This window comes from Balaenoptera borealis, assembly GCF_965194805.1.
Source record: "Balaenoptera borealis genome assembly, chromosome: 6".
Lineage (NCBI taxonomy): Eukaryota > Metazoa > Chordata > Mammalia > Artiodactyla > Balaenopteridae > Balaenoptera > Balaenoptera borealis.
The window spans coordinates 35,792,965-35,812,445 of record NC_138863.1 but is presented as its reverse complement, the minus strand read 5'-3'; the positions used below and the strand labels follow the sequence as shown (position 1 = coordinate 35,812,445).

The window sequence follows — 19,481 nt, the reverse complement described above, 5'->3', positions numbered from 1 at the left end:
GGCAGAAGAAAGGGAAAATGGTTTAGGAGAGTTAGTTAAGACATCTTAACATCTGACAACTCTCCAAATTGTTCGGATCACCGTTATCTGCTCCAACCATAACTTAGAGTGACTCACACTTTGGTTGTCGCAGGAGCCTAAAACACAAACTGTGATGCTAAAGCCCCTCCTTCTAAATAGAAATAGTGTGACCTGTTTCCAGGCTCTGCTCAGTTCTTGGCCTAGCCACGCCAGCACCTCCATTTGGAGCTATAGTTCTGGAGTATTGCATAAGTTTATAAAGCCCAGAATGCTGTAAAGGAGGATTCTTGGAGCCTGGTTCTTTTTTTTTTTATTTATTTATTTTTGGCAGTGTTGGGTCTTCGTTTCTGTGCAAGGGCTTTCTCTAGTTGCGGCGAGCGGGGGCCACCCCTCATCGCGGTGCGCAGGCCTCTCACTGTCGCGCCCTCTCTTGTTGTGGAGCACAGGCTCCAGACACACAGGCTCAGTAGTTGTGGCTCATGGACCTAGGTGCTCCGTGGCATATGGGATCCTCCCAGACCAGGGCTCGAACCCGTGTCCCCTGCATTGGCAGGCAGACTCTCAACCACTGCGCCACCAGGGAAGCCAGGAGCCTGGTTCTTAAAGGGCAAAGCAGGGGGAGATATTTGCAGTAGCAACTCCCAGCTGTCAGCAGCTGGGGGGTTGAGGGCAGGGGTACATTTTGGTTTAGTAGAAATAGCATATGCTTTTGAGGCCAGAAGATATCGGTTTGAATACCATTTCTGTTCCTTAATAGCTGTTTGGGATCTTGAGCAATTTTTTTTGACATCTCTGAGCCTCAAGTTCTTTGTCTGTAAAGTGAAAATGAAAAAAAAAAAAAAAAGCTTCCTCTAAAGCACCAACTCCTTATCTAGAAATCTGGCAATTAAAAGGAATAAAAGTAAGCATTTATCCTGCCTTTCCTGTATAAACTGTATTTCAGGGTAGCCAGATAGCCTGAACTGATGATGGAAAGATTTTTTAATAGAAAAAAAATCTAACTAATAAATGTGGAAGAAATGATATAATTAGAAAATCACCATTTTGGAGCCCCTAAGAAAATAACTGTTTCAGGCAAAGATCATCAATGGATAAAACCCTCATGAAAAGTCAATTAGGAACAAAGGCAATTCATCTTTGCATCACCAGATGTGAGATAATCAGACATTGTGGCTTCCTGACAGGACACATACGAAGCTCACAGCCCACCTTTGAAGAAGTTTTGCCAAAAAAAAAAAAAAAATGAACTTCAAGCCAATCAAGGGGCTAACTTAAAGTTTGTAGGAAATGAGAGAGAGAAAGAAACAAATTAAATGACACCACAAGGGAGCAAACAGATGACCCAGAATGTGGGAATTCCACAGGACAACTGACCCAGTTTCTGCAACCAGTGAATCGGAGGGAAAAAGGGGGGCGGGGAACTGGGCTAGATCAAAAGAGACAGAGATACAACAATCACCTCGATATGTGAACCATGTGTAGATCCAGATTCAGACAAGCCTATCATAGAAAGACATTTGCTTGGATTATACACTGGATGTTAGATGGTAACAAGAAATTATCATTTTGTTGGGTGTGATAATGGCACTGTGGCGATATAAGAAAATGTCCATATTGCTTAGAGATATTTTAAATATGCAGGGGTGAAATAATATGATTTTTGGAACTTGCTTTAAAAAACCTTTAATAAAACTAAAGGAAAAAAGAGGGAGATAAAAAAGAGAGAAAAGGAGAAAAAAGAAAGGAAGTAAAGAAAAAAGAAAGAAAAGAAACTACCTCATAGAATGGATACAGAGATTAAGATAAGATAAACTAAGAAAAGCATCTAGCACAATGCCTGGTGCACAGTAGCCAGGGTATGTTGCTTCCTTTCCCCTCTGTAAGTCTACACCACTGTTCTAAATTCTGAAAATTCTGAATACCTTCCTGGACAGGTATGTCCCTACTTACTAGAAATCCCCATATATTTTAACAACACTTCTCTTCCATTATCTCTTCCACACCAATTCATGGTGGAAGGAATCAAATTTAATTCTTACTCTCCAATGAAGAAAATAAGATATTTCATTATTCTCATACAATGAAAAGACCACCAAAGCCAAAATGATATTTAGCAATAGAGACAGCACATTATACTCTTCATACTCAAGGAAGTATCTTTTATGTTTCTAATGACTGCAAGCCAAGGGCCCAAGGTAGGTATTTGTAATGTAGCTGAAGAGGAAAATTTGGATTGCCTGCATTTCAAAGAAATGTCTCAAATTCAGTCAGAAGAATAGTTACTAGCAAGCTATTTTATTTGTTATATAAATTGCATTCAAAAAAACTGGTTTTAATTGTATCCTTTTATTTTCACAATTAATCTATGTAAAAATTATCCCCTGTACTGTAATTTCAAATGCTCACATCATGCAAACAAACAGGCTTGTTAGAAGATAAAATCTTGAATTTCAAGATAAAGATAAATTTCAAGATAAAATCTTGAATCTTCAAGCACAAGTCTCACAGTGTTCAGATAAGTGACATTATTATTTAAAGCGATAGTTCTGTGTGCATTTCCCATAAAGCGATTGTTTCCCCGACAGTGAAGTCAAGCATTTCCAGAGCAGGAACTTTTCACATTTTCAATGAGTCCCAAGAAACCAGAATTTCTGAGCTTTTCCCTGCTTTGTCACTGTGCTCCCCCTCCACTGAAATTAATTTCTCCCTCTCATGTTCATGTAGTATTTTACAGCTTTTATTGATAGAATATCAAATCTAATCTACTTGTATTATATAGTTAATCATGGACTTTTGTTTCTCCATCTAGGTTTCAAACTCCCAAAACAGTCAACATTTGTTAAGGTGAATGAATTGAATTTGGTACCTAAGCACTTTGCAGATGCTGGACGCTGCAAACCTAAAATAGCAGCATCCATTCCAAACCTACACAGGAGAGTAAGGGGTCGCTATGCTAACAAAATGAGAACAGGGTTTAAGACCAGCAGGTGTACGATGTACCCCTAGTGAGAAACCATGAGATCAATTTTCCATCACCGGCATCATGTTTTAGGAGCTCTTCTCCAGCCCCCAGCTGTCAGAGTCACCTGCAGCTGAGGTCTACCTGAGACAGTAAGTAATGTCAGACAGGAAAAATATCTGAATCACCTTGTGCTGACAGAGTATGATGTCATCATGCCGGCTTGAAACAGGTAAAGCAGCTTCCTAAATTGCTATTAAAAGACAAATATTTTCTAGTTTTTCTTCCATTCTTGACAAGTTTTCCCCACCACTATTATTAATACTTCTGATCTTTCCATTTTCACAAGTCATATTCTAAAAAGGCTAATTTAATGACAATATTTTTTTAAATATAATTTAACCTTTATGGTTGGCTGATTATATGTACTGGAAAATGATTTTTAGTCATTTCTATACATGTATATCTATCACTTTCAGCCTTAACTTTAGAGACTTCTATGAGTTTGGTTATTCCTCTTTGTAAAAGAAGGATCAGCACAATGAGACAGGAAAGTTTAAGCTTCATATCCTCAACACGAATGTTTGTTTCTGAGCCTGTAACAGACCTAACTATGGCTGAAATGTAGTATTTTATTGAGAATGTACAATATTTAAGACAGTATTTAAGAATCTCTTTCATTAAATGTATTTGCCTGCCTCACGCTAACACGCACCTCATGTCTACAGAGGTATTTGATATCATTCTTTCCCCTTCTGCTTTTGTTTCTTTCAGAAGCATTTTAGGACTACTGGTATAAATGGAGTTGAGATTTAACTGTTAAACAGAATTGCATTTCAGCAGCTCAAGGAACATAACTGATATGCTTGGTTTTGTTACATTTTTGATAGCAGTCAAAATGCACAGCTAGGAAAAACCTCAAGCCTGTCATTCCCTTTCCTCTAGGAATAGATAAATTCTATTTCCCCTGGCCCGTGGTATGAAAGTGTGGCTTATTATTATTATTTTTAAACCAGAACTCTAATGATACTCAAAAAAGTCTACTGACACATTCTCGTAAGTACATACCAATCAAAAAGAGTATTTTTCAACCCCATCACCTCATACTCAACAAAAAGCAAAGGGAAAAAAGCACAGAATCTAAAAATTAAACTGGGTGCTAGACTTGAAATCTTAGAAGCATCCTCTAGTTTTAGTATAGTTCTCTTAATATAGCCAAGTTTTTTGTTTAGTTGATTTTTTTATTTATGTATTTTTTAATGAAAAGGAAAAATAAGATCCTCTACCAGAAGCCATAAAAATCTCTCAGATGGCAACACAGATAGCCCTAAAAGTTTTTGCCTAAATTCATACACATACCTAAAATAAAACTGGCTGATTAATCTTGCTACAGTACTTTGAAAAAGAAGACATTTGAAAATACAGTGTAGTTGTGATGCTGCACTGCCTCTAATTAAGTGCAGACTAGGAAAAATTATTCTTAGTTTAGTCTATGGAAGGGAGGTGGTGGAAATTTCTCTTTGCAATTCAAAATTATTTTAAAGATGGAGTGTTTCTTTTCCAATGTCTTCATTAAACAGAGCTGTTAAGAATTGTCTCCCAACCATCCCCAAAGAGCACAAAGCTACCCAGTATTCACCCCATATGCTCGGCTTTGAAGTGTGAAGCTGTGACCATCCTACCAGACTCTTACGCCACCATCAAAGCCATCTCATTACGCCCAGCGCTGAGAGTTAAAGCGCGGGGCCTTAACCACTCCAACACACACACTGCATTAACAAAGTAACCGCAATATTCCTCCCCCACATGGCTAGAACTTGAAGAAATTTTTACCATATGTACACATGCACGAGATACGAAAATTTATTGTGCTAGAACATCATTGAGAAGTACATTAAACATGCTGACTAGAACTGGATGTTATTCTAAGGGACTGGAAAAAAATAAAATGCAGCTGATCTTTATGATGAAAGAACAGAAACATTAGACTGAAAAACAAGATCAAGTGCAATTCCTAAATTGCATTTCTACTGACACATTCTGTTGCCTGTTTTTTCTTGAGAGAGCAGAAAACAATTTAGGGGGTAAAACAAAACTCTACTGCATATCACTGGATGCTACTGTTTATCACGTTTCATTTCTAAAGGACAAATAAACTTACAAATGATGCAATGCTGATAACAGCGTCTATAATTCAAAACGAACAGTACTTGTTAAGAGAAAGTAATTTTACTGTGTTTCTGAGCTGTCAATTTACCATTGGCATGGCAGTAAAAAATAAAATGCAAAGAAGAGAAACTTGTTATGTATTAATGGAAATGAGGTCAGGATAGGCATTTGATTAATTTTCATATAAAAATTAATCTGTAAAAATATTTTGAAATGTTTGTACCTAATGATCCATTCCTTTTTCTTTGCTCTAGAGAAATCCTTACATTTGTATACAGGAAAGTATATTCAAGAGTGTTCACTGCTACACTATTTGTTTTGGAAAAAATAAGAAACAATCTAAGTGTCTATAAATAGGGGAACAGAAAAAATGTGATATATGCATACTATGATAACTATACAGCAGTTAAAAGGAATGAGCTATATGTAACACCATGGATAGATTTCCAAGATATCTTGCCGAATATAAGCTATAGTATAAGAATCTGAAAGAGAATGTACGTATATATATATGTATGTATATAGAACTGAAGCACTTTGCTGTACACCTGAAACTAACACAACATTGTAAATCAGCTATACTTCAATAAAAAAATTAAATTAAAAAATTTAAAAAGTATAGTACAATAACATTTATACTACAAACACGTACAAGAAATACTATATTGGATTTATGAGTACATACATAGGTATAAATAAAAGCATGGGGAAAATTCTGGATTGAGTGTGAGCATACGATACCATAACTCGGAAGGGGTGGTTCAGGGAACCAGGAATGTAGTTGGTGGACAGAGGAAACTTTAACCTTATCTGTAATGTTTGAAATTCTGAAAAAGAGAATTAATAAAAAGTTCCAGGCAAGGTCTGGCAAATAAACAGTTGTGAGGATCCTTTGTTCTGCTGCTGCCTAGATGGAAAACTATGAGTAAGTTTCTTAATATTTCTAGGTCTGTTTTCTAGCTATAGAATAAAAAAATTGGACCTATCCTCTATCCTTATCAAAAACATAAGAATTATGTGCCCCCAAACCCTTAGTAAACCATACAATTTCATGGAGATATAGCTATCCATAAAAATATGGTGTATTAGTAGTCTGGGACATATTTTACACATATGTCTTCCTTCCTTCCTTCCTTCCTTCCTCCCTCCCTCCCTCCCTTCCTTTCTTTCTTTCTTTTTTTTTTGGCTGCGCTGCATGGCTTGTGGGATCTCAGTTCCCCGACCAGGAACTGAACCCGGGCCATGGCAGTGACAGCCCAGAATCCCAACCATCAGGCCACCAGGGAACTCCCCCACACATATGTCTTCTAGACTTAGGACTTAGGACTTAGAATTTTAGAGCTGAAAGCACTTCAGAGATCTCCTGCCCAAGTGGTTTTCAAACATCTTGTCGCGCAATCCCTTTCCTCAAAAGGTACTTTATTTGGGATCTTGATAACATAAAGCAGAGAAGAGGGATCCACTCTCTTTATGGTGGAGGGGGATAGCCTGGGTCCCCACTGCTCAGCAACCCTCTCCATAAGGCCACAGAGAATCACTAAAAATAGTGACAGCTCTTTACTGGTGGGAGGTAGGGGACCAGGGGCTTTACGTGTGGGCACTATTTTCTATAACCATCCTAACAGGATGATATTATTCCCCATTGTATAGATACAAAACCAAAAAGACTATAAAAGAGACTAAACAATTTTCCTAAAGTCAGCTAGCAAATAAGTAGGAGACCTGGGGCTTGAACTCAGGTTTATTCAGCTGCAAAATTCTTATTCTGTCCACTTACCATTTGGCTTCCCTGTCTAGCCATTCAATGTGATTTAACTGTTTAGATCACATTGATCAAAAACTTATGGGCACGTGTATATATATATATATACACACACATACGCATATGTAAAGGGTGGGGGGGGGATTGGAATTGGCCTGTCGCTTCCATATAGTGCACCCCCTTTGTAAGGACTTCTCATTCTCCTTCGGGGGGATATTAAGAAGCTGGGACTACCCCAAAGAGTAGTTCAGATGGGACATGACTAAGCTTTGGGGATGGCCAGGAATCCTTCTGCTGGCCAATGTATCAGCAATGTGTAAACAGCCTTCAGTATAAAGCCCACTCCCCACAGCAAGGAAGAGTTAAGGTGGCTCTTCCATCCAACTACAGCTCTCCAAATGTCACATGAGGTAGTTTGGTCTCCTTGTATGTGTTCGGCTCCCCTACACCTTCCATCTTCCTGGCCACTGGCCACGGACATCATTCAACCACCTCTTAGTAGTCTCAAGCCTAGCCCTAATTCTTGCCGCTTGCCCCCAAAACAGGTCAAGTCCTCCAATCCCCATGCCCCCAAAACAGATCAAATCCTCCCATCCCCCCGCCCACAATCCCTCTCCTTTTTACCACCTCTCAGGGGATGCTCATTTCCATGCACCCATGCCCACCACATTAAATCTCCTTTTGAAGGAAAATGCTTCCTGCCCACTACTGATGTTTACTTCCACATGGAGAGAGTCCTCCTGGTCTTGCTGGCTGTTATGAGTTAAACTGTGCCCCTTGAAAAAATTCATCTGCTGAATTCATAGCCCCCAGGACATGAGAATGTGACCTTATTTGGGAATAGGGTAATTGCAGATATAATTAGTTAACATGAGGTCATATACTGGAATGGAGTGGGGCCCTAATCCAATATGACTGGTGTCCTCATAAAAAGGGGAAACTTGGACACAGACAATATACAGGGAGAATGCCATGTGAACACGAAGAGGGCCATCCACAAGCCAAAATGGAACACATCCTTCCCTCACAGCACTCAGAAAAAACCAACCCTGCCGACACCCTGATCTCGGACTTCTAGCCTCCAGAACTGTGAGACAATACATTTCTGTTGTTTAAACCACCCAGTCTGTGGCACTTTTGTTACTGCAGCCTTAGAAAATTAAGACATTGGCCTTGTTTCCTCCCAACATCCATTCCCTGATGGGGAGTTTGGGAGAGTAGCTGGGTTTGCATAGGCCTACTCCTCTCTCCCCTCTTCCTTCTTAGGAGCTAGCTGTCAGCAGGAAACATACATTCCGCTCCACCTCCTCCTTGCCATTAGCTTGCCAGGGTCAGGCCTGTGCTGTCTAGTGCTGCCTGTTACTGGCTGCATGAGTCTGTCTAATTCTCCAGGTGGGGAAGCCTAGCTGTCATAATAGTTTTAACAGTAGTAAAGTTAGTATTTCCACTTCTCATCTGCCTTTCTCTACTGTCAAATTGGTTCAAGATTTGGGAAAGGAAGAAGTGTACTATTTGTAATGCTCTCCTCCCAAACCCCACCCTGAGTCCTCATCTTCCTGGGAGCAGTGAGTGAGGTGGCCTTCCTTCTTTCTCTACTCTATTGCTATGGAATAAACTTTGTAACCTGCTTTTCCAAGCCTTCTCCTTTTGGTTGTCAAAAATTCAAACATGAACACTGACTGTAACTTCTTCATTCTCACTATAACAATTCTATACCCCTCAAGGTAGCAAATAACTCAAAACTGTCCAGGAAACAGTCACGCATAAGCTATGGGGGAAAGAGAGGCACAACAATTATCATCTTGAGATATTATCCTACTATATATTTCTTGGTTAATTAAAATTGGAGAGTGAGTTATTTAATATATGCAATTTTGAGTCACACAATAAATGATAACCTAATTAATAATAATGCTATAATTATTGTAATAGCACATCATGATAACCATGTGTTGTCGTCATTACTATTATCACATGCTCTGGGTCTCCTGAGAAGCACACCCTCACTTGCCCACTGGAGACCAGGTGGTGGACGCATGAGGGTGTACAGAGACTTGGGTTGATGCACTTAATCTTATAGGTCCATCAAAGCCACTAGCATCACTATATTATTTCCTTAGAATTTTCTGATCCTAGTGGTCTTGACACTGGAAGTCACTGTATATGCTAGGAAGGAGAGATGGAAAGGAAAAGGAATTCAGGAAAAGCGCAGCAAAGGTTAGGAGTCTGGGCTGAAAAAGTTAGCATCATATCAATCATATGCTATAAATCCCCTATTAGGTCCCAATTCTCTAAAACACCATCAGCAATAACATAAATTTAATCTCTGAGTGCTATATATATATATATCTACTGAAAATCAGAAAACTTAGAACCCCTAAACTTTGAGGCTCCCAGGGCTGGCTCTGCTAGTAAGGGGTGAATGTTAACATCTCCCACAGTGACCAATGGCTTGATCCTGAGTATTCTAGGAGACCCCTTCCCTAGGTGAAGTGGTGGTGGGGGGGGTCTTCCAGTTTTAAACTATAGACTTGTAGACTGGGGAAGAATTACAAGAAATGTACAGTCAGGCAGCAAAGGTTTCATGCACTCCACCTACTCATCCCAATTAGAAGATTCTTATGGTACATTTATTCCTGTCAAAATGTTCAATAAAGTCTATTCAGTATATACCAAGAGTAAATAAAACAGGGAAGAAGGGAAAGCCAATACGAGGGTGTGTTATCAATCTAGTCATCGCTACGAGCAACTGGAGCTTGGTCTTGCTGGAATGGGCCTTAGAATTGTCCGTCTACCAGCTCAGGTCCCCCACTGGCCAAGGGGTGCCTGTGGGGTATTAATTTACTTGGACTTCAGGTTGCTGCAGAGCCAAAGTGAGAGAAAGAGAGCAGCTTTTTCAAGTATGGCTGTGTGCATCGGTAATTGCTGGTCATGGAAGAATAGGTTAGTTTATCCCAGTTCTCCCATTTGGCCTTTTCCTTTCTCATTAGTAGCTCTGTTTTACAGTGGTTGATATAATCCTGTTGCATTTATTAAGCTTGTAGCAATATGCATTTATGAACAACCTGGTAACTCTCCTTCATAGTTAGAATGTACTCAAGTTGCTGGAAATCAATTTTGATATTTTATGTACTTACCCAATGCGCAATCCCTTTTTTTTTCCAGCTTTTTATATGGTGGCAGTATCCTATAATTGTCAAAGTAAATGCTATGTCCTAAAACTATGTTAACATATGCTTGTAAAATCAACCATTGCTTTTATGCTATGGCAATGAAGGTAGTACTAATGGTGGAGAGAACTATATCAGAACCCAACATCTAAACTGACTAATCTCAACAAAATCCAAGGCTGTTTTATGAGACAATCTCCATAGCAACTGGAGAATCAGAGTAGAAAATTCTTGAAGTGAAAAGTTGTTCCTGATTTGTCAGATCAGCCCATGTTTTGACAATCTGTAATAAGGTAATCGAAGGGCCTTAAGACTATCACACAAGTGTTGATGTTGTGTGAATCTGTCATGGCACGTGTCCTCTAAGCCATGAAAATACTCAAAAAATCATCTAACAAGGATGATAATTCTAATCAAATTCATTAATGTTGTATCTATTTTAAGATAAATCCAAAAAAACTCAATCATGTAAGAGCTAAATCTTTACTTATGTAACTTACTTAACTAGCATTTTATCTTTCCAATATTCTAAATAATGTCAGTTTTTAAAGCATCATATAAACCTTATTTCATTTGATTAATGACATAAAACAAAAAGCAAGTTTCCATATGATTTACAAAATTTATAGCTATGGTCCAGACTTTTAAAGCTGAATATTATGAACCTACATGTTAGTTAAGCCCATTTTCACCGGCAAGTCATTGGGGAAATTTGCCTGAGCACCTTCTGCCCTGACCCCTCCCCTCCACCTTCACTCAGTCCTTCTCAGGAAGGTTTGTGTGTGCATGAGAAACAAGCTCATGTTTCAGAGACGCTGGCTCCTGCAGGTGAACCATCGAGTAAGGAAGATGTGGAAAACATACAGGCAGCACGATGGCCCACAGTAATCCTTTGGAGAAATTGTCTATACAAAATTTATTGAAGCCCAGAAATTGAGACTAAATACCTTCAATATTGAGTTAGAAGTCAGAAAAAAGAATAATGTTCCTGTAAATTTACCTTTGGTTCCAAATTAGGTGAATTCGTTGTTCTTGAAGGATCTAAGATAATCAAAATCACCAAGAGGAATTAGAGAAGTAGGGACTTCCAAGTAAAGATGGGAGCGTAGATTCCTACATTTACTTTCACTTCTTCCAAATACCCCAGGAAACAGATGGTAAAGAGGTCTATTCTTTAAAGCATTGGTTCACTCAAACAAATAGAAATGGAAGAAGAAGCAATGGCGTTGGAACTTGGAGAGCAGATATAAGAAGAGCAGGATATTCCGCAGACCCCAGACAGCAGAGAAGCAGCCTGACTTAGAGCACTGGCACCTGGAAATGGTCAGAACTGGTGACCTCACTCTGGGAGAGAAGGTAAAGGCATAGCTCGAAACAGGGAGACTGGTGGAAAGTCTGTTTAAGCAGCAGTTAGACCCCAACCCCTCCACACAGACAGGCAACTGGCAGAAGACACAAAAGGTAAAAACACAAGGCGTCTGAGCTACGGGATACAGCTGAGGGTTGGGGGGATTCATGAAAAGAGGGGAATTAAGGGAACATGTACACAATAAACGCAGTGACTCTTCTAGCCCTCTTCTGCAACTCAACTGTTCTGCAACTCAACTCCTAAATCATGGACAACTGTGTGTATACTCCAGGCTGAAGACTGGAGAATCCTTCTCTAAGAAAATTGAACAGCCCAAGAGGAAAGACCCCAAAGATACTGAAACAGGCACTCCCCGTAGAAACAACCCAGCCAGATCAGCCTACAGCTGACAAACCCCACCTAAATACTCAGATTATCCATTCAGTCCTTTAGTGTAAGCAGCCAACCAATGATCATCTGACATCTGAGGAAAGCCTTTAAAACAAACAGGAGAAAAGAAACTGGTGGTGTGGATGGGGGTGGCGGGGGCGTGTTGGGGAACAGACACCGTGCAGAAAGAAGAAACTGTCAAAAATTATTCACTGACACTGTATTCATGAGACATGACAAGGACATTATTTAGAATAAAAAACCAAAATGAACATTCAGAGAGTAAAAGCACTTGGAAACTAATATAGAGGAAATGAAAAACTTACTGAAGACTTGGGACATAAAGTAGAGGAAATCTGTAAGAAATTATTATAAAAATATAAAGTGATTTTAAAAAAGAGAAAGTAAGTGTACAGAACCAATACAAGAGTTCCAACATCCAAATATGGGGCTTCCAGAAAGAACTGAGAAAATGGAAGAAATATCAATGGCAACCTAACCTTACACCTTACACCTAATGCACTTAGAGAAAGAAGAACAAAAAAAACCCAAAGTTAGCAGAAGGAAAGAAATCATAAAGATCAGATCAGAAATAAATGAAAAAGAAATGAAGGAAACGATAGCAAAGATCAATAAAACTAAAAGCTGGTTCTTTGAGAAGATAAACAAAATTGAAAAACCATTAGCCAGACTCATCAAGAAAAAAAGGGAGAAGACTCAAATCCATAGAATTAGAAATGAAAAAGGAGAAGTAACAACTGACACTGCAGAAATACGAAGGATCATGAGAGATTACTACAAGCAACTATATGCCAATAAAATGGACAAACTGGAAGAAATGGACAAATTCTTAGAAAAGCACAACCTTCCGAGACTGAACCAAGAAGAAATAGAAAATATAAACAGACCAATCACAAGCACTGAAATTGAGACTGTAATTAAAAATCTTCCAACAAACAAAAGTCTAGGACCAGATGGCTTCACAGGCGAATTCTATCAAACATTTAGAGAAGAGTTAACACTTATCTCTCTCAAACTCTTCCAAAATATAGCAGAGGGAGGAACACTCCCAAACTCATTCTACGAGTCCACCATCTCCCTGATACCAAAACCAGAAGAGATGTCACAAAGAAAGAAAACTACAGGCCAATATCACTGATGAACACAGATGTAAAAATCCTCAACAAAATACTAGCAAACAGAATCCAACAGCACAGTAAAAGGATCATACACCATGATCAAGTGGGGTTTATCCCAGGAATGCAAGGATTCTTCAATATATGCAAATCAATCAATGTGATAAACCATATCAACAAATTGAAGGAGAAAAACCATATGATCATCTCAATAGATGCAGAAAAAGCTTTTGACAAAATTCAACACCCACTTACGATAAAAACCCTCCAGAAAGTAGGCATAGAGGGAACTTACCTCAACATAATAAAGGCCATATATGACAAAATCCACAGCCAACATCGTTCTCAATGGTGAAAAATTGAAACCATTTCCTCTAAGATCAGGAGCAAGACAAGGTTGTCCACTCTCACCACTATTATTCAACATAGTTTTGGAAGTTTTAACCACGGCAATTAGAGAAGAAAAAGAAATAAAAGGAATCCAAACTGGAAAAGAAGTAAAGCTGTCACTGTTTGCAGATGACATGATACTATACATAGAGAATCCTACAGATGCTACCAGAAAACTACTGGAGCTAATCAATGAATTTCATAAAGTAGCAGGATACAAAATTAATGTGCAGAAATCTCTTGCATTCCTATACACTAATGATGAAAAATCTGAAACTGAAATTAAGGAAACACTCCCATTTACCACTGCAATAAAAAGAATAAAATACCTAGGAATAAACCTACCTAGAGGAGACAAAAGACCTGTATGCAGAAAACTGTAAGACACTGATGAAAGAAATTAAAGATGATACAAACAGACGGAGTTATACCATGTTCTTGGATTGGAAGAATCAACATTGTGAAAATGACTAAACTACCCAAAGCAATCTACAGATTCAATGCAATCCCTATCAAACTACCAATGGCATTTTTCACAGAACTAGAACAAAAATTTCACAATTTGTATGGAAACACAAAAGACCTCGAATAGCCAAAGCAATCTTGAGAAAGAAAAACGGAGCTGGAGGAATCAGGTTCCCAGACTTCATACTATACTACAAAGCTACAGTAATCAAGACAGGATGGTACTGGCACAAAAACAGAAATATAGATCAATGGAACAGGATAGAAACTCCAGAGATAAACCCATGCACATATGATCACCTTATTTTTGATAAAGGAGGCAAGAATATACAATGGAGAAAAAGCAGCCTCTTCAATAAGTGGTGCTGGGAAAACTGGACAGCTACATGTAAAAGAATGAAATCAGAACACTCCCTAACACCATACACAAATAGAAACCCAAAATGGATTAAAGAGCTAAATGTAAGGCCAGACACTATAAAACTCTTAGAGGAAAACATAGGCAGAACACTCTATGACATAAATCACAGCAAGATCCTTTTTGACCCAGCTCCTAGAGAAATGGAAATAAAAACACAAATAAACAAATGGGACCTAATGAAACTTAAAAGCTCTTGCACAGCAAAAGAAACCATAAACAAGATGAAAAGACAACCCTCAGAATGGGAGAAAATATTTGCAAATGAAGCAACTGACAAAGGATTCATCTCCAAAATTTACGAGCAGCTCATGCAGCTCAATAGCCAAAAAACAAACAACCCAATCCAAAAATAGGCAGAAGACCTAAATAGACATTTTTCCAGAGAAGATATACAGATTGCCAACAAACACATGAAAGGATGCTCAACATCACTAACCATTAGAGAAGTGCAAATCAAAACTACAATGAGGTATTACCTCACACCAGTCAGAATGGCCAGCATCAAAAAATCTACAAACAATAAATGCTGGAGAGGGTGTGGAGAAAAGGGAACCCTCTTGCACTGTTGGTGGGAATGTAAACTGATACAGCCACTATGGAGAACAGTATGGAAGTTCCTTCAAAAACTAAAAATAGAACTACCATACGACCCAGCAATCCCACTACTGGGCATATACCCTGAGAAAACCATAGTTCAAAAAGAGTCATGTATCACAATGTTCATTGCAGCTCTATTTACAATAGCCAGGACATGGAAGCAACCTAAGTGTCCACCGACAGATGAATGGATAAAGAAGATGTGGCACATATATACAATGGAATATTACTCAGCCATAAAAAGAAACGAAATTGAGTTATTTGTAGTGAGGTGGATGGACCTAGAGACTGTCATACAGAGTGAAGTAAGTCAGAAAGAGAAAAATAAATACCGTATGCTAACACATATATATGGAATCTAAAAAAAAAAAAAAATGGTTCTGAAGAACCTAGGGGCAGGACAGGAATAAAGAGGCAGACGTAGAGAATGGACTTGAGAACACGAGGAGGGGGAAGGGTAAGCTGGGATGAAGTGAGAGAGTGGCATGGACTTATATATGCTACCAAATGTAAAACAGATAGCTAGTGGGAAGCAGCCACATAGCACAGGGAGATCAGCTTGGTGCTTTGTGACCACCTAGAGGGGTGGGATAGGGAGGGTGGGAGGGAGACGCAAGAGGGAGGAGAAATGGGGATATATGTATAGCTGATTCACTTTGTTATAAAGCAGAAACTAACACACCATTTTAAAGCAATTATACTCCAATAAAGATGTTAAAAATAAAAATAAAAAATAAATATCAATGGAATAACTCAAGAGAACTTCCAGCACTGGGGGACAAGTTTCCAGAATTCAAAGGGCCTACCAGGTATGCAGCATAATGAATGAAAACAGACGTATACAAAGGCATATCACAGAAATTCCAGAACACTAGGTATAAAGTGAAGATCTTACAAGCTTCCAGAGAAAAGTGACAGGTCACATACAAAGATCAGGAATCATAATGGCTTCAGAAGTCTCAATAGCAACATGGAAATGAGAATTGATACAACATCTTCAAAATAAAGGAAAATTATTTCTAACCTATTATTCTATACCTAGCTAAACTAAAAATTAAGTGTGAAGGTAGAATAATGGCATTTTCAGACATGTAAGTTCTCAAAAATGTACTCTCCCTGCCCCCACCCCACTTTTTTTTGGAAAGCTAGTAGAGGATATGTTCCACCAAAACAAGGACATAAAAGAAGGGGGAAAAAAAGAGAAGATATGGGATTCAGGAACCAGGGGATCCAAAATAGAGAAAGATAAAGGGAACACCCAGGATAAAAGTAATGGGAGATGCCATGATGACAGTCATCCTCAACAAATTGAGAGCAATTCGTCCTAACTGAGCCAGGTCAGAGAGTTCTAGAAGAAAGTTGGGGTTTTTTTTGGCCACACTGTGCGGCTTGTGGGATCTTAGTTCCCCAACTAGGAATCAAACCCAGGCCCTCAGGAGTGAGATCGCAGAGTCCTAACCACTGGACCACCAGGGAATTCCCCTAAAAGATAGTTTTTTAAGAAGATGAAAATTATAGAATAGTCAATACATGGTGTGTTCTATCTGAATGCATGGAGAGATGTCATTAGTGACAGAGTCTGGGGTTAAACCAGTGGTAAGTATATAAAAAAGTAAGCAAACAATCAAAAAGATAATGATCAATTGCAGCAAAAAGAAAAAGTTGTACAGAAAGGGTAAAATAATAACATTCTAAATGCTTCATTGTAAATAATGTTTACATAGTTATAATAATGTGACACTAAATACTGTTCCAAGATATAACCATATGGTGAGGAGGGAGAATTCGGAAATAAGTGGAAAATGTGTGTGTGTGTGTGTGTGTGTGTGTGTGTGTGTGTGTGCGTGCGTTGGGGGTGAGGGGTGGGTGAAAGGAAGCTACATTCTCATCTTCTGCAGTGAGAAGTCAATAGACAATGCCTAAAACTTAAAAAAAGAAGAAGTACCAATACAGGTATGATATTCAGATATTTGGATTTGAATCCTAAATAATAATAGTTGAAAGTACTTGGCTCAGGGGAGAAGGAAACTGAAGTGTGTACAGAGTGAGGAGGAAAGGGAAGTTATGTAGGTCTAGAGTTTGGGGAACAAACCCTGTAGATTTGACTTTTAACCATGTTCATGTATCATTTCGATAACAAAAAGAAGCAAAGAGAGGAAAGGAAGGAGAAAAGAAGGCAGAGAGGGAAGGATGGAATGGAGAAGGGAAAAAGGGAGGAGGAGAAAAATTTTAGAGACATAATACAGATAAAAATGAAATGGAGCCTAATAGATCAAATGTGGTTTTTTTATAGAAAATGAAAACCAAAGTCCAAAACATTTTTTTAAATTATAAGCTTTAAATAAATATAGACTAGATCTATGTGTCGCCTTTTTTACATGGCAGCATCTGTAAGTGAAGACACTTTCATACCACTGCTCATACCCCAACCTCCTATGGAGTCTCCCCATTCTCTCCTTTCTCTATTATCTTAGGCCACCATCACCTTTCCAGACTGATCTACCTGCTCCTTGTCCATTCTCTATCATACAAACAAAGTAATCTTTCTAATGTTCAAAGCCAATCATAGACTTTCTTTCTTAAAACTCTTCCAACGGTTTCCACTGCGTTTAGGATAAAGTGTGAACTCCTTAAGCTGGCATATAAGACTTCATGACCTCGCCTCTCATTACCTCTGGAGCTTCATTTCTTAACCTTCCCCCCCCCCCACCCCATCTCTAAGTTTCAGCCAGCAACACTGCAGTCCTTTCAGGTCCTCAAGCCCAGGCTGCTTCCACCTCTAGGACTCTGCATTGCTGTGCCCTTTATTCTCGAAGTTCTTAAACTAAAATTATATGCAAAATTATGAGTGTATCTATGTATGTATACACAAATGCACATCATAAAAACTTACAAGTGATTTTGACATTATTTATAAGTCCCCTGAATACCAACTTTGGACCTCACTTTAAGAATCCCTTCCTTAAGGAATAAGCAAGCTTCCAGCTGCTATCAAAAGGCTCTAAAATATATCATCCAGAATTTTTGCATATAAAACATACATGAATTACACATGTCAATATCTACTATCTTCTACGTCACTGGAATGTTCTCCATTGCCCTTCCTCCCAAAGAAAGTTAGTTAAATTATTTTAACGTGGTTTCCCTGACAAGGGGTTACTCTAGTGAAAAACATCCTGTCACTGTTCTGAAAACAGTGAGATCCTAGAACATGAATACTTCTGCCTCATACGAATGCCTGAGCATGCTGTTACCAAAAAAAAGGAAAAAAAAAAAAAACCAAAAAAAAAAATTGGATGATATTAGACGAACAGCTGTGCAGAAAGGAGAATGTAAAAATAAAAACTGCATGTTGGAGCATCAAAATAGTAACCATGTACAGTATATGACTGGTTTTAATCAGATGAAGATTGAAGCTATTACATTTCAAATCGAATGTTATAAATTAGTTCAAGAATGCAGCTGAGCTCTCATTTAATTAGAAATGTCCATGTTTAAATCATGAGGTACAGTAGCTGCCAATGAAGCAAAAGGGCAAAGGAAGGGAGAAATACTGTGTCCAGACCCTCCTGTTGTCAACTGTCTCCTACTCTGGCCGAACATCTGGGGTGGACTAGCCCTGATGTAATGAAGAACTTCATGTACTAGCTAATTTGAGATTTAATGTAATTGAACATAATTGTTTTGAAGACATTATAATCATTATTCTGGTCTGGACAATTCTGAACTCTTCATTTTTGTGTGAAATGCATTTTCCCCCATGCTGAATTTTAACTCTTTCTTAGATGAAAAGTAAAGCAAATTTTGGGCCAAGATTTCTCTGGGAAATAATCCATCGATTGTCAGGTCATGTTAAAATGCAGCACATGGAGTGAGATACACCTTTGGAAACAAGTCTCATTTCATATTTCCAGCGCTTGATGGAGCTCAGCTAGAGTCCAAATCTACATCCCAAATGTTAGACATTTCCCTATTACCTAAAAATGAGGCACCACCACAGAGGATTTCTGAGGTCATACAGAGAAGTTTGCAATCATCCTAAGGCGGCCTTTTCTCCAAAGGTTATGAGTCTCTGCATCTCATAATTAACCAGCTAGACAGTCCAGGCAAAAGGTCTTTCTTTTCTCCCAATTTGCTTAATTCAAAAACACCTCAAGTGACATAGCTCAAATTTTCCAAATTAAACTTACCCATGGGGCTGAAATCAAGCATGTGACAGTTCAGTTCTAAAGAAAATCTTAAAGAGCGTTGTGCACAAGGAAAAAAGAAAAAAAAAAAAAAATCAGAGGAAAAAGGGGTAGGAGTTAACATTTAAGTGGGTTTTCAACCTCATCATTACTCCTGCTCAAGAAAATAGGACACAGATGGGTGAAACACACCATCATTCTGCCCCAAAGAGTCTAAAGAACTCATTAGAGTTCTAATGTCTCCTCATGGTCTATCGTGAATTTGTAAGGGACACAATGGTTGATTTGCTGCATCCCACAGCATTTAGTATTCCAGAGCGTCACAGGGTAGAAAGTGGAAGGACGAGTCACAACGACACAGTGTGCCACTGCAACCCATGGAAGCTTACTGTTGATACAATTCTTCAAGGTTGACTTTTCCCAGGGAACTGAGGAGTGATTATATTGTCACAAGCTGTTCTGACTT

The 19,481-nt window shown here is 38.6% G+C and overlaps 1 protein-coding gene across 19 annotated transcripts in view; it reads right to left on the bottom strand.

Moving 5' to 3' along the window:
* FTCDNL1 (formiminotransferase cyclodeaminase N-terminal like) overlaps positions 1–19,481 on the bottom strand; it is a 175,388-nt gene that overhangs the window by 102,776 nt on the left and 53,131 nt on the right. The window contains exon 5 of one of the 19 annotated variants that reach the window (XM_082397428.1): positions 856–19,065. The exons of the other annotated variants lie outside the window; for them this stretch is intronic. Within the exon in view, the coding sequence (XP_082253554.1) occupies positions 19,055–19,065 (11 nt within the window). The 3' untranslated portion in view covers positions 856–19,054. Of the gene's footprint in view, positions 1–855; positions 19,066–19,481 lie in introns of those variants that run through there. 19 annotated transcript variants of the gene reach the window in all.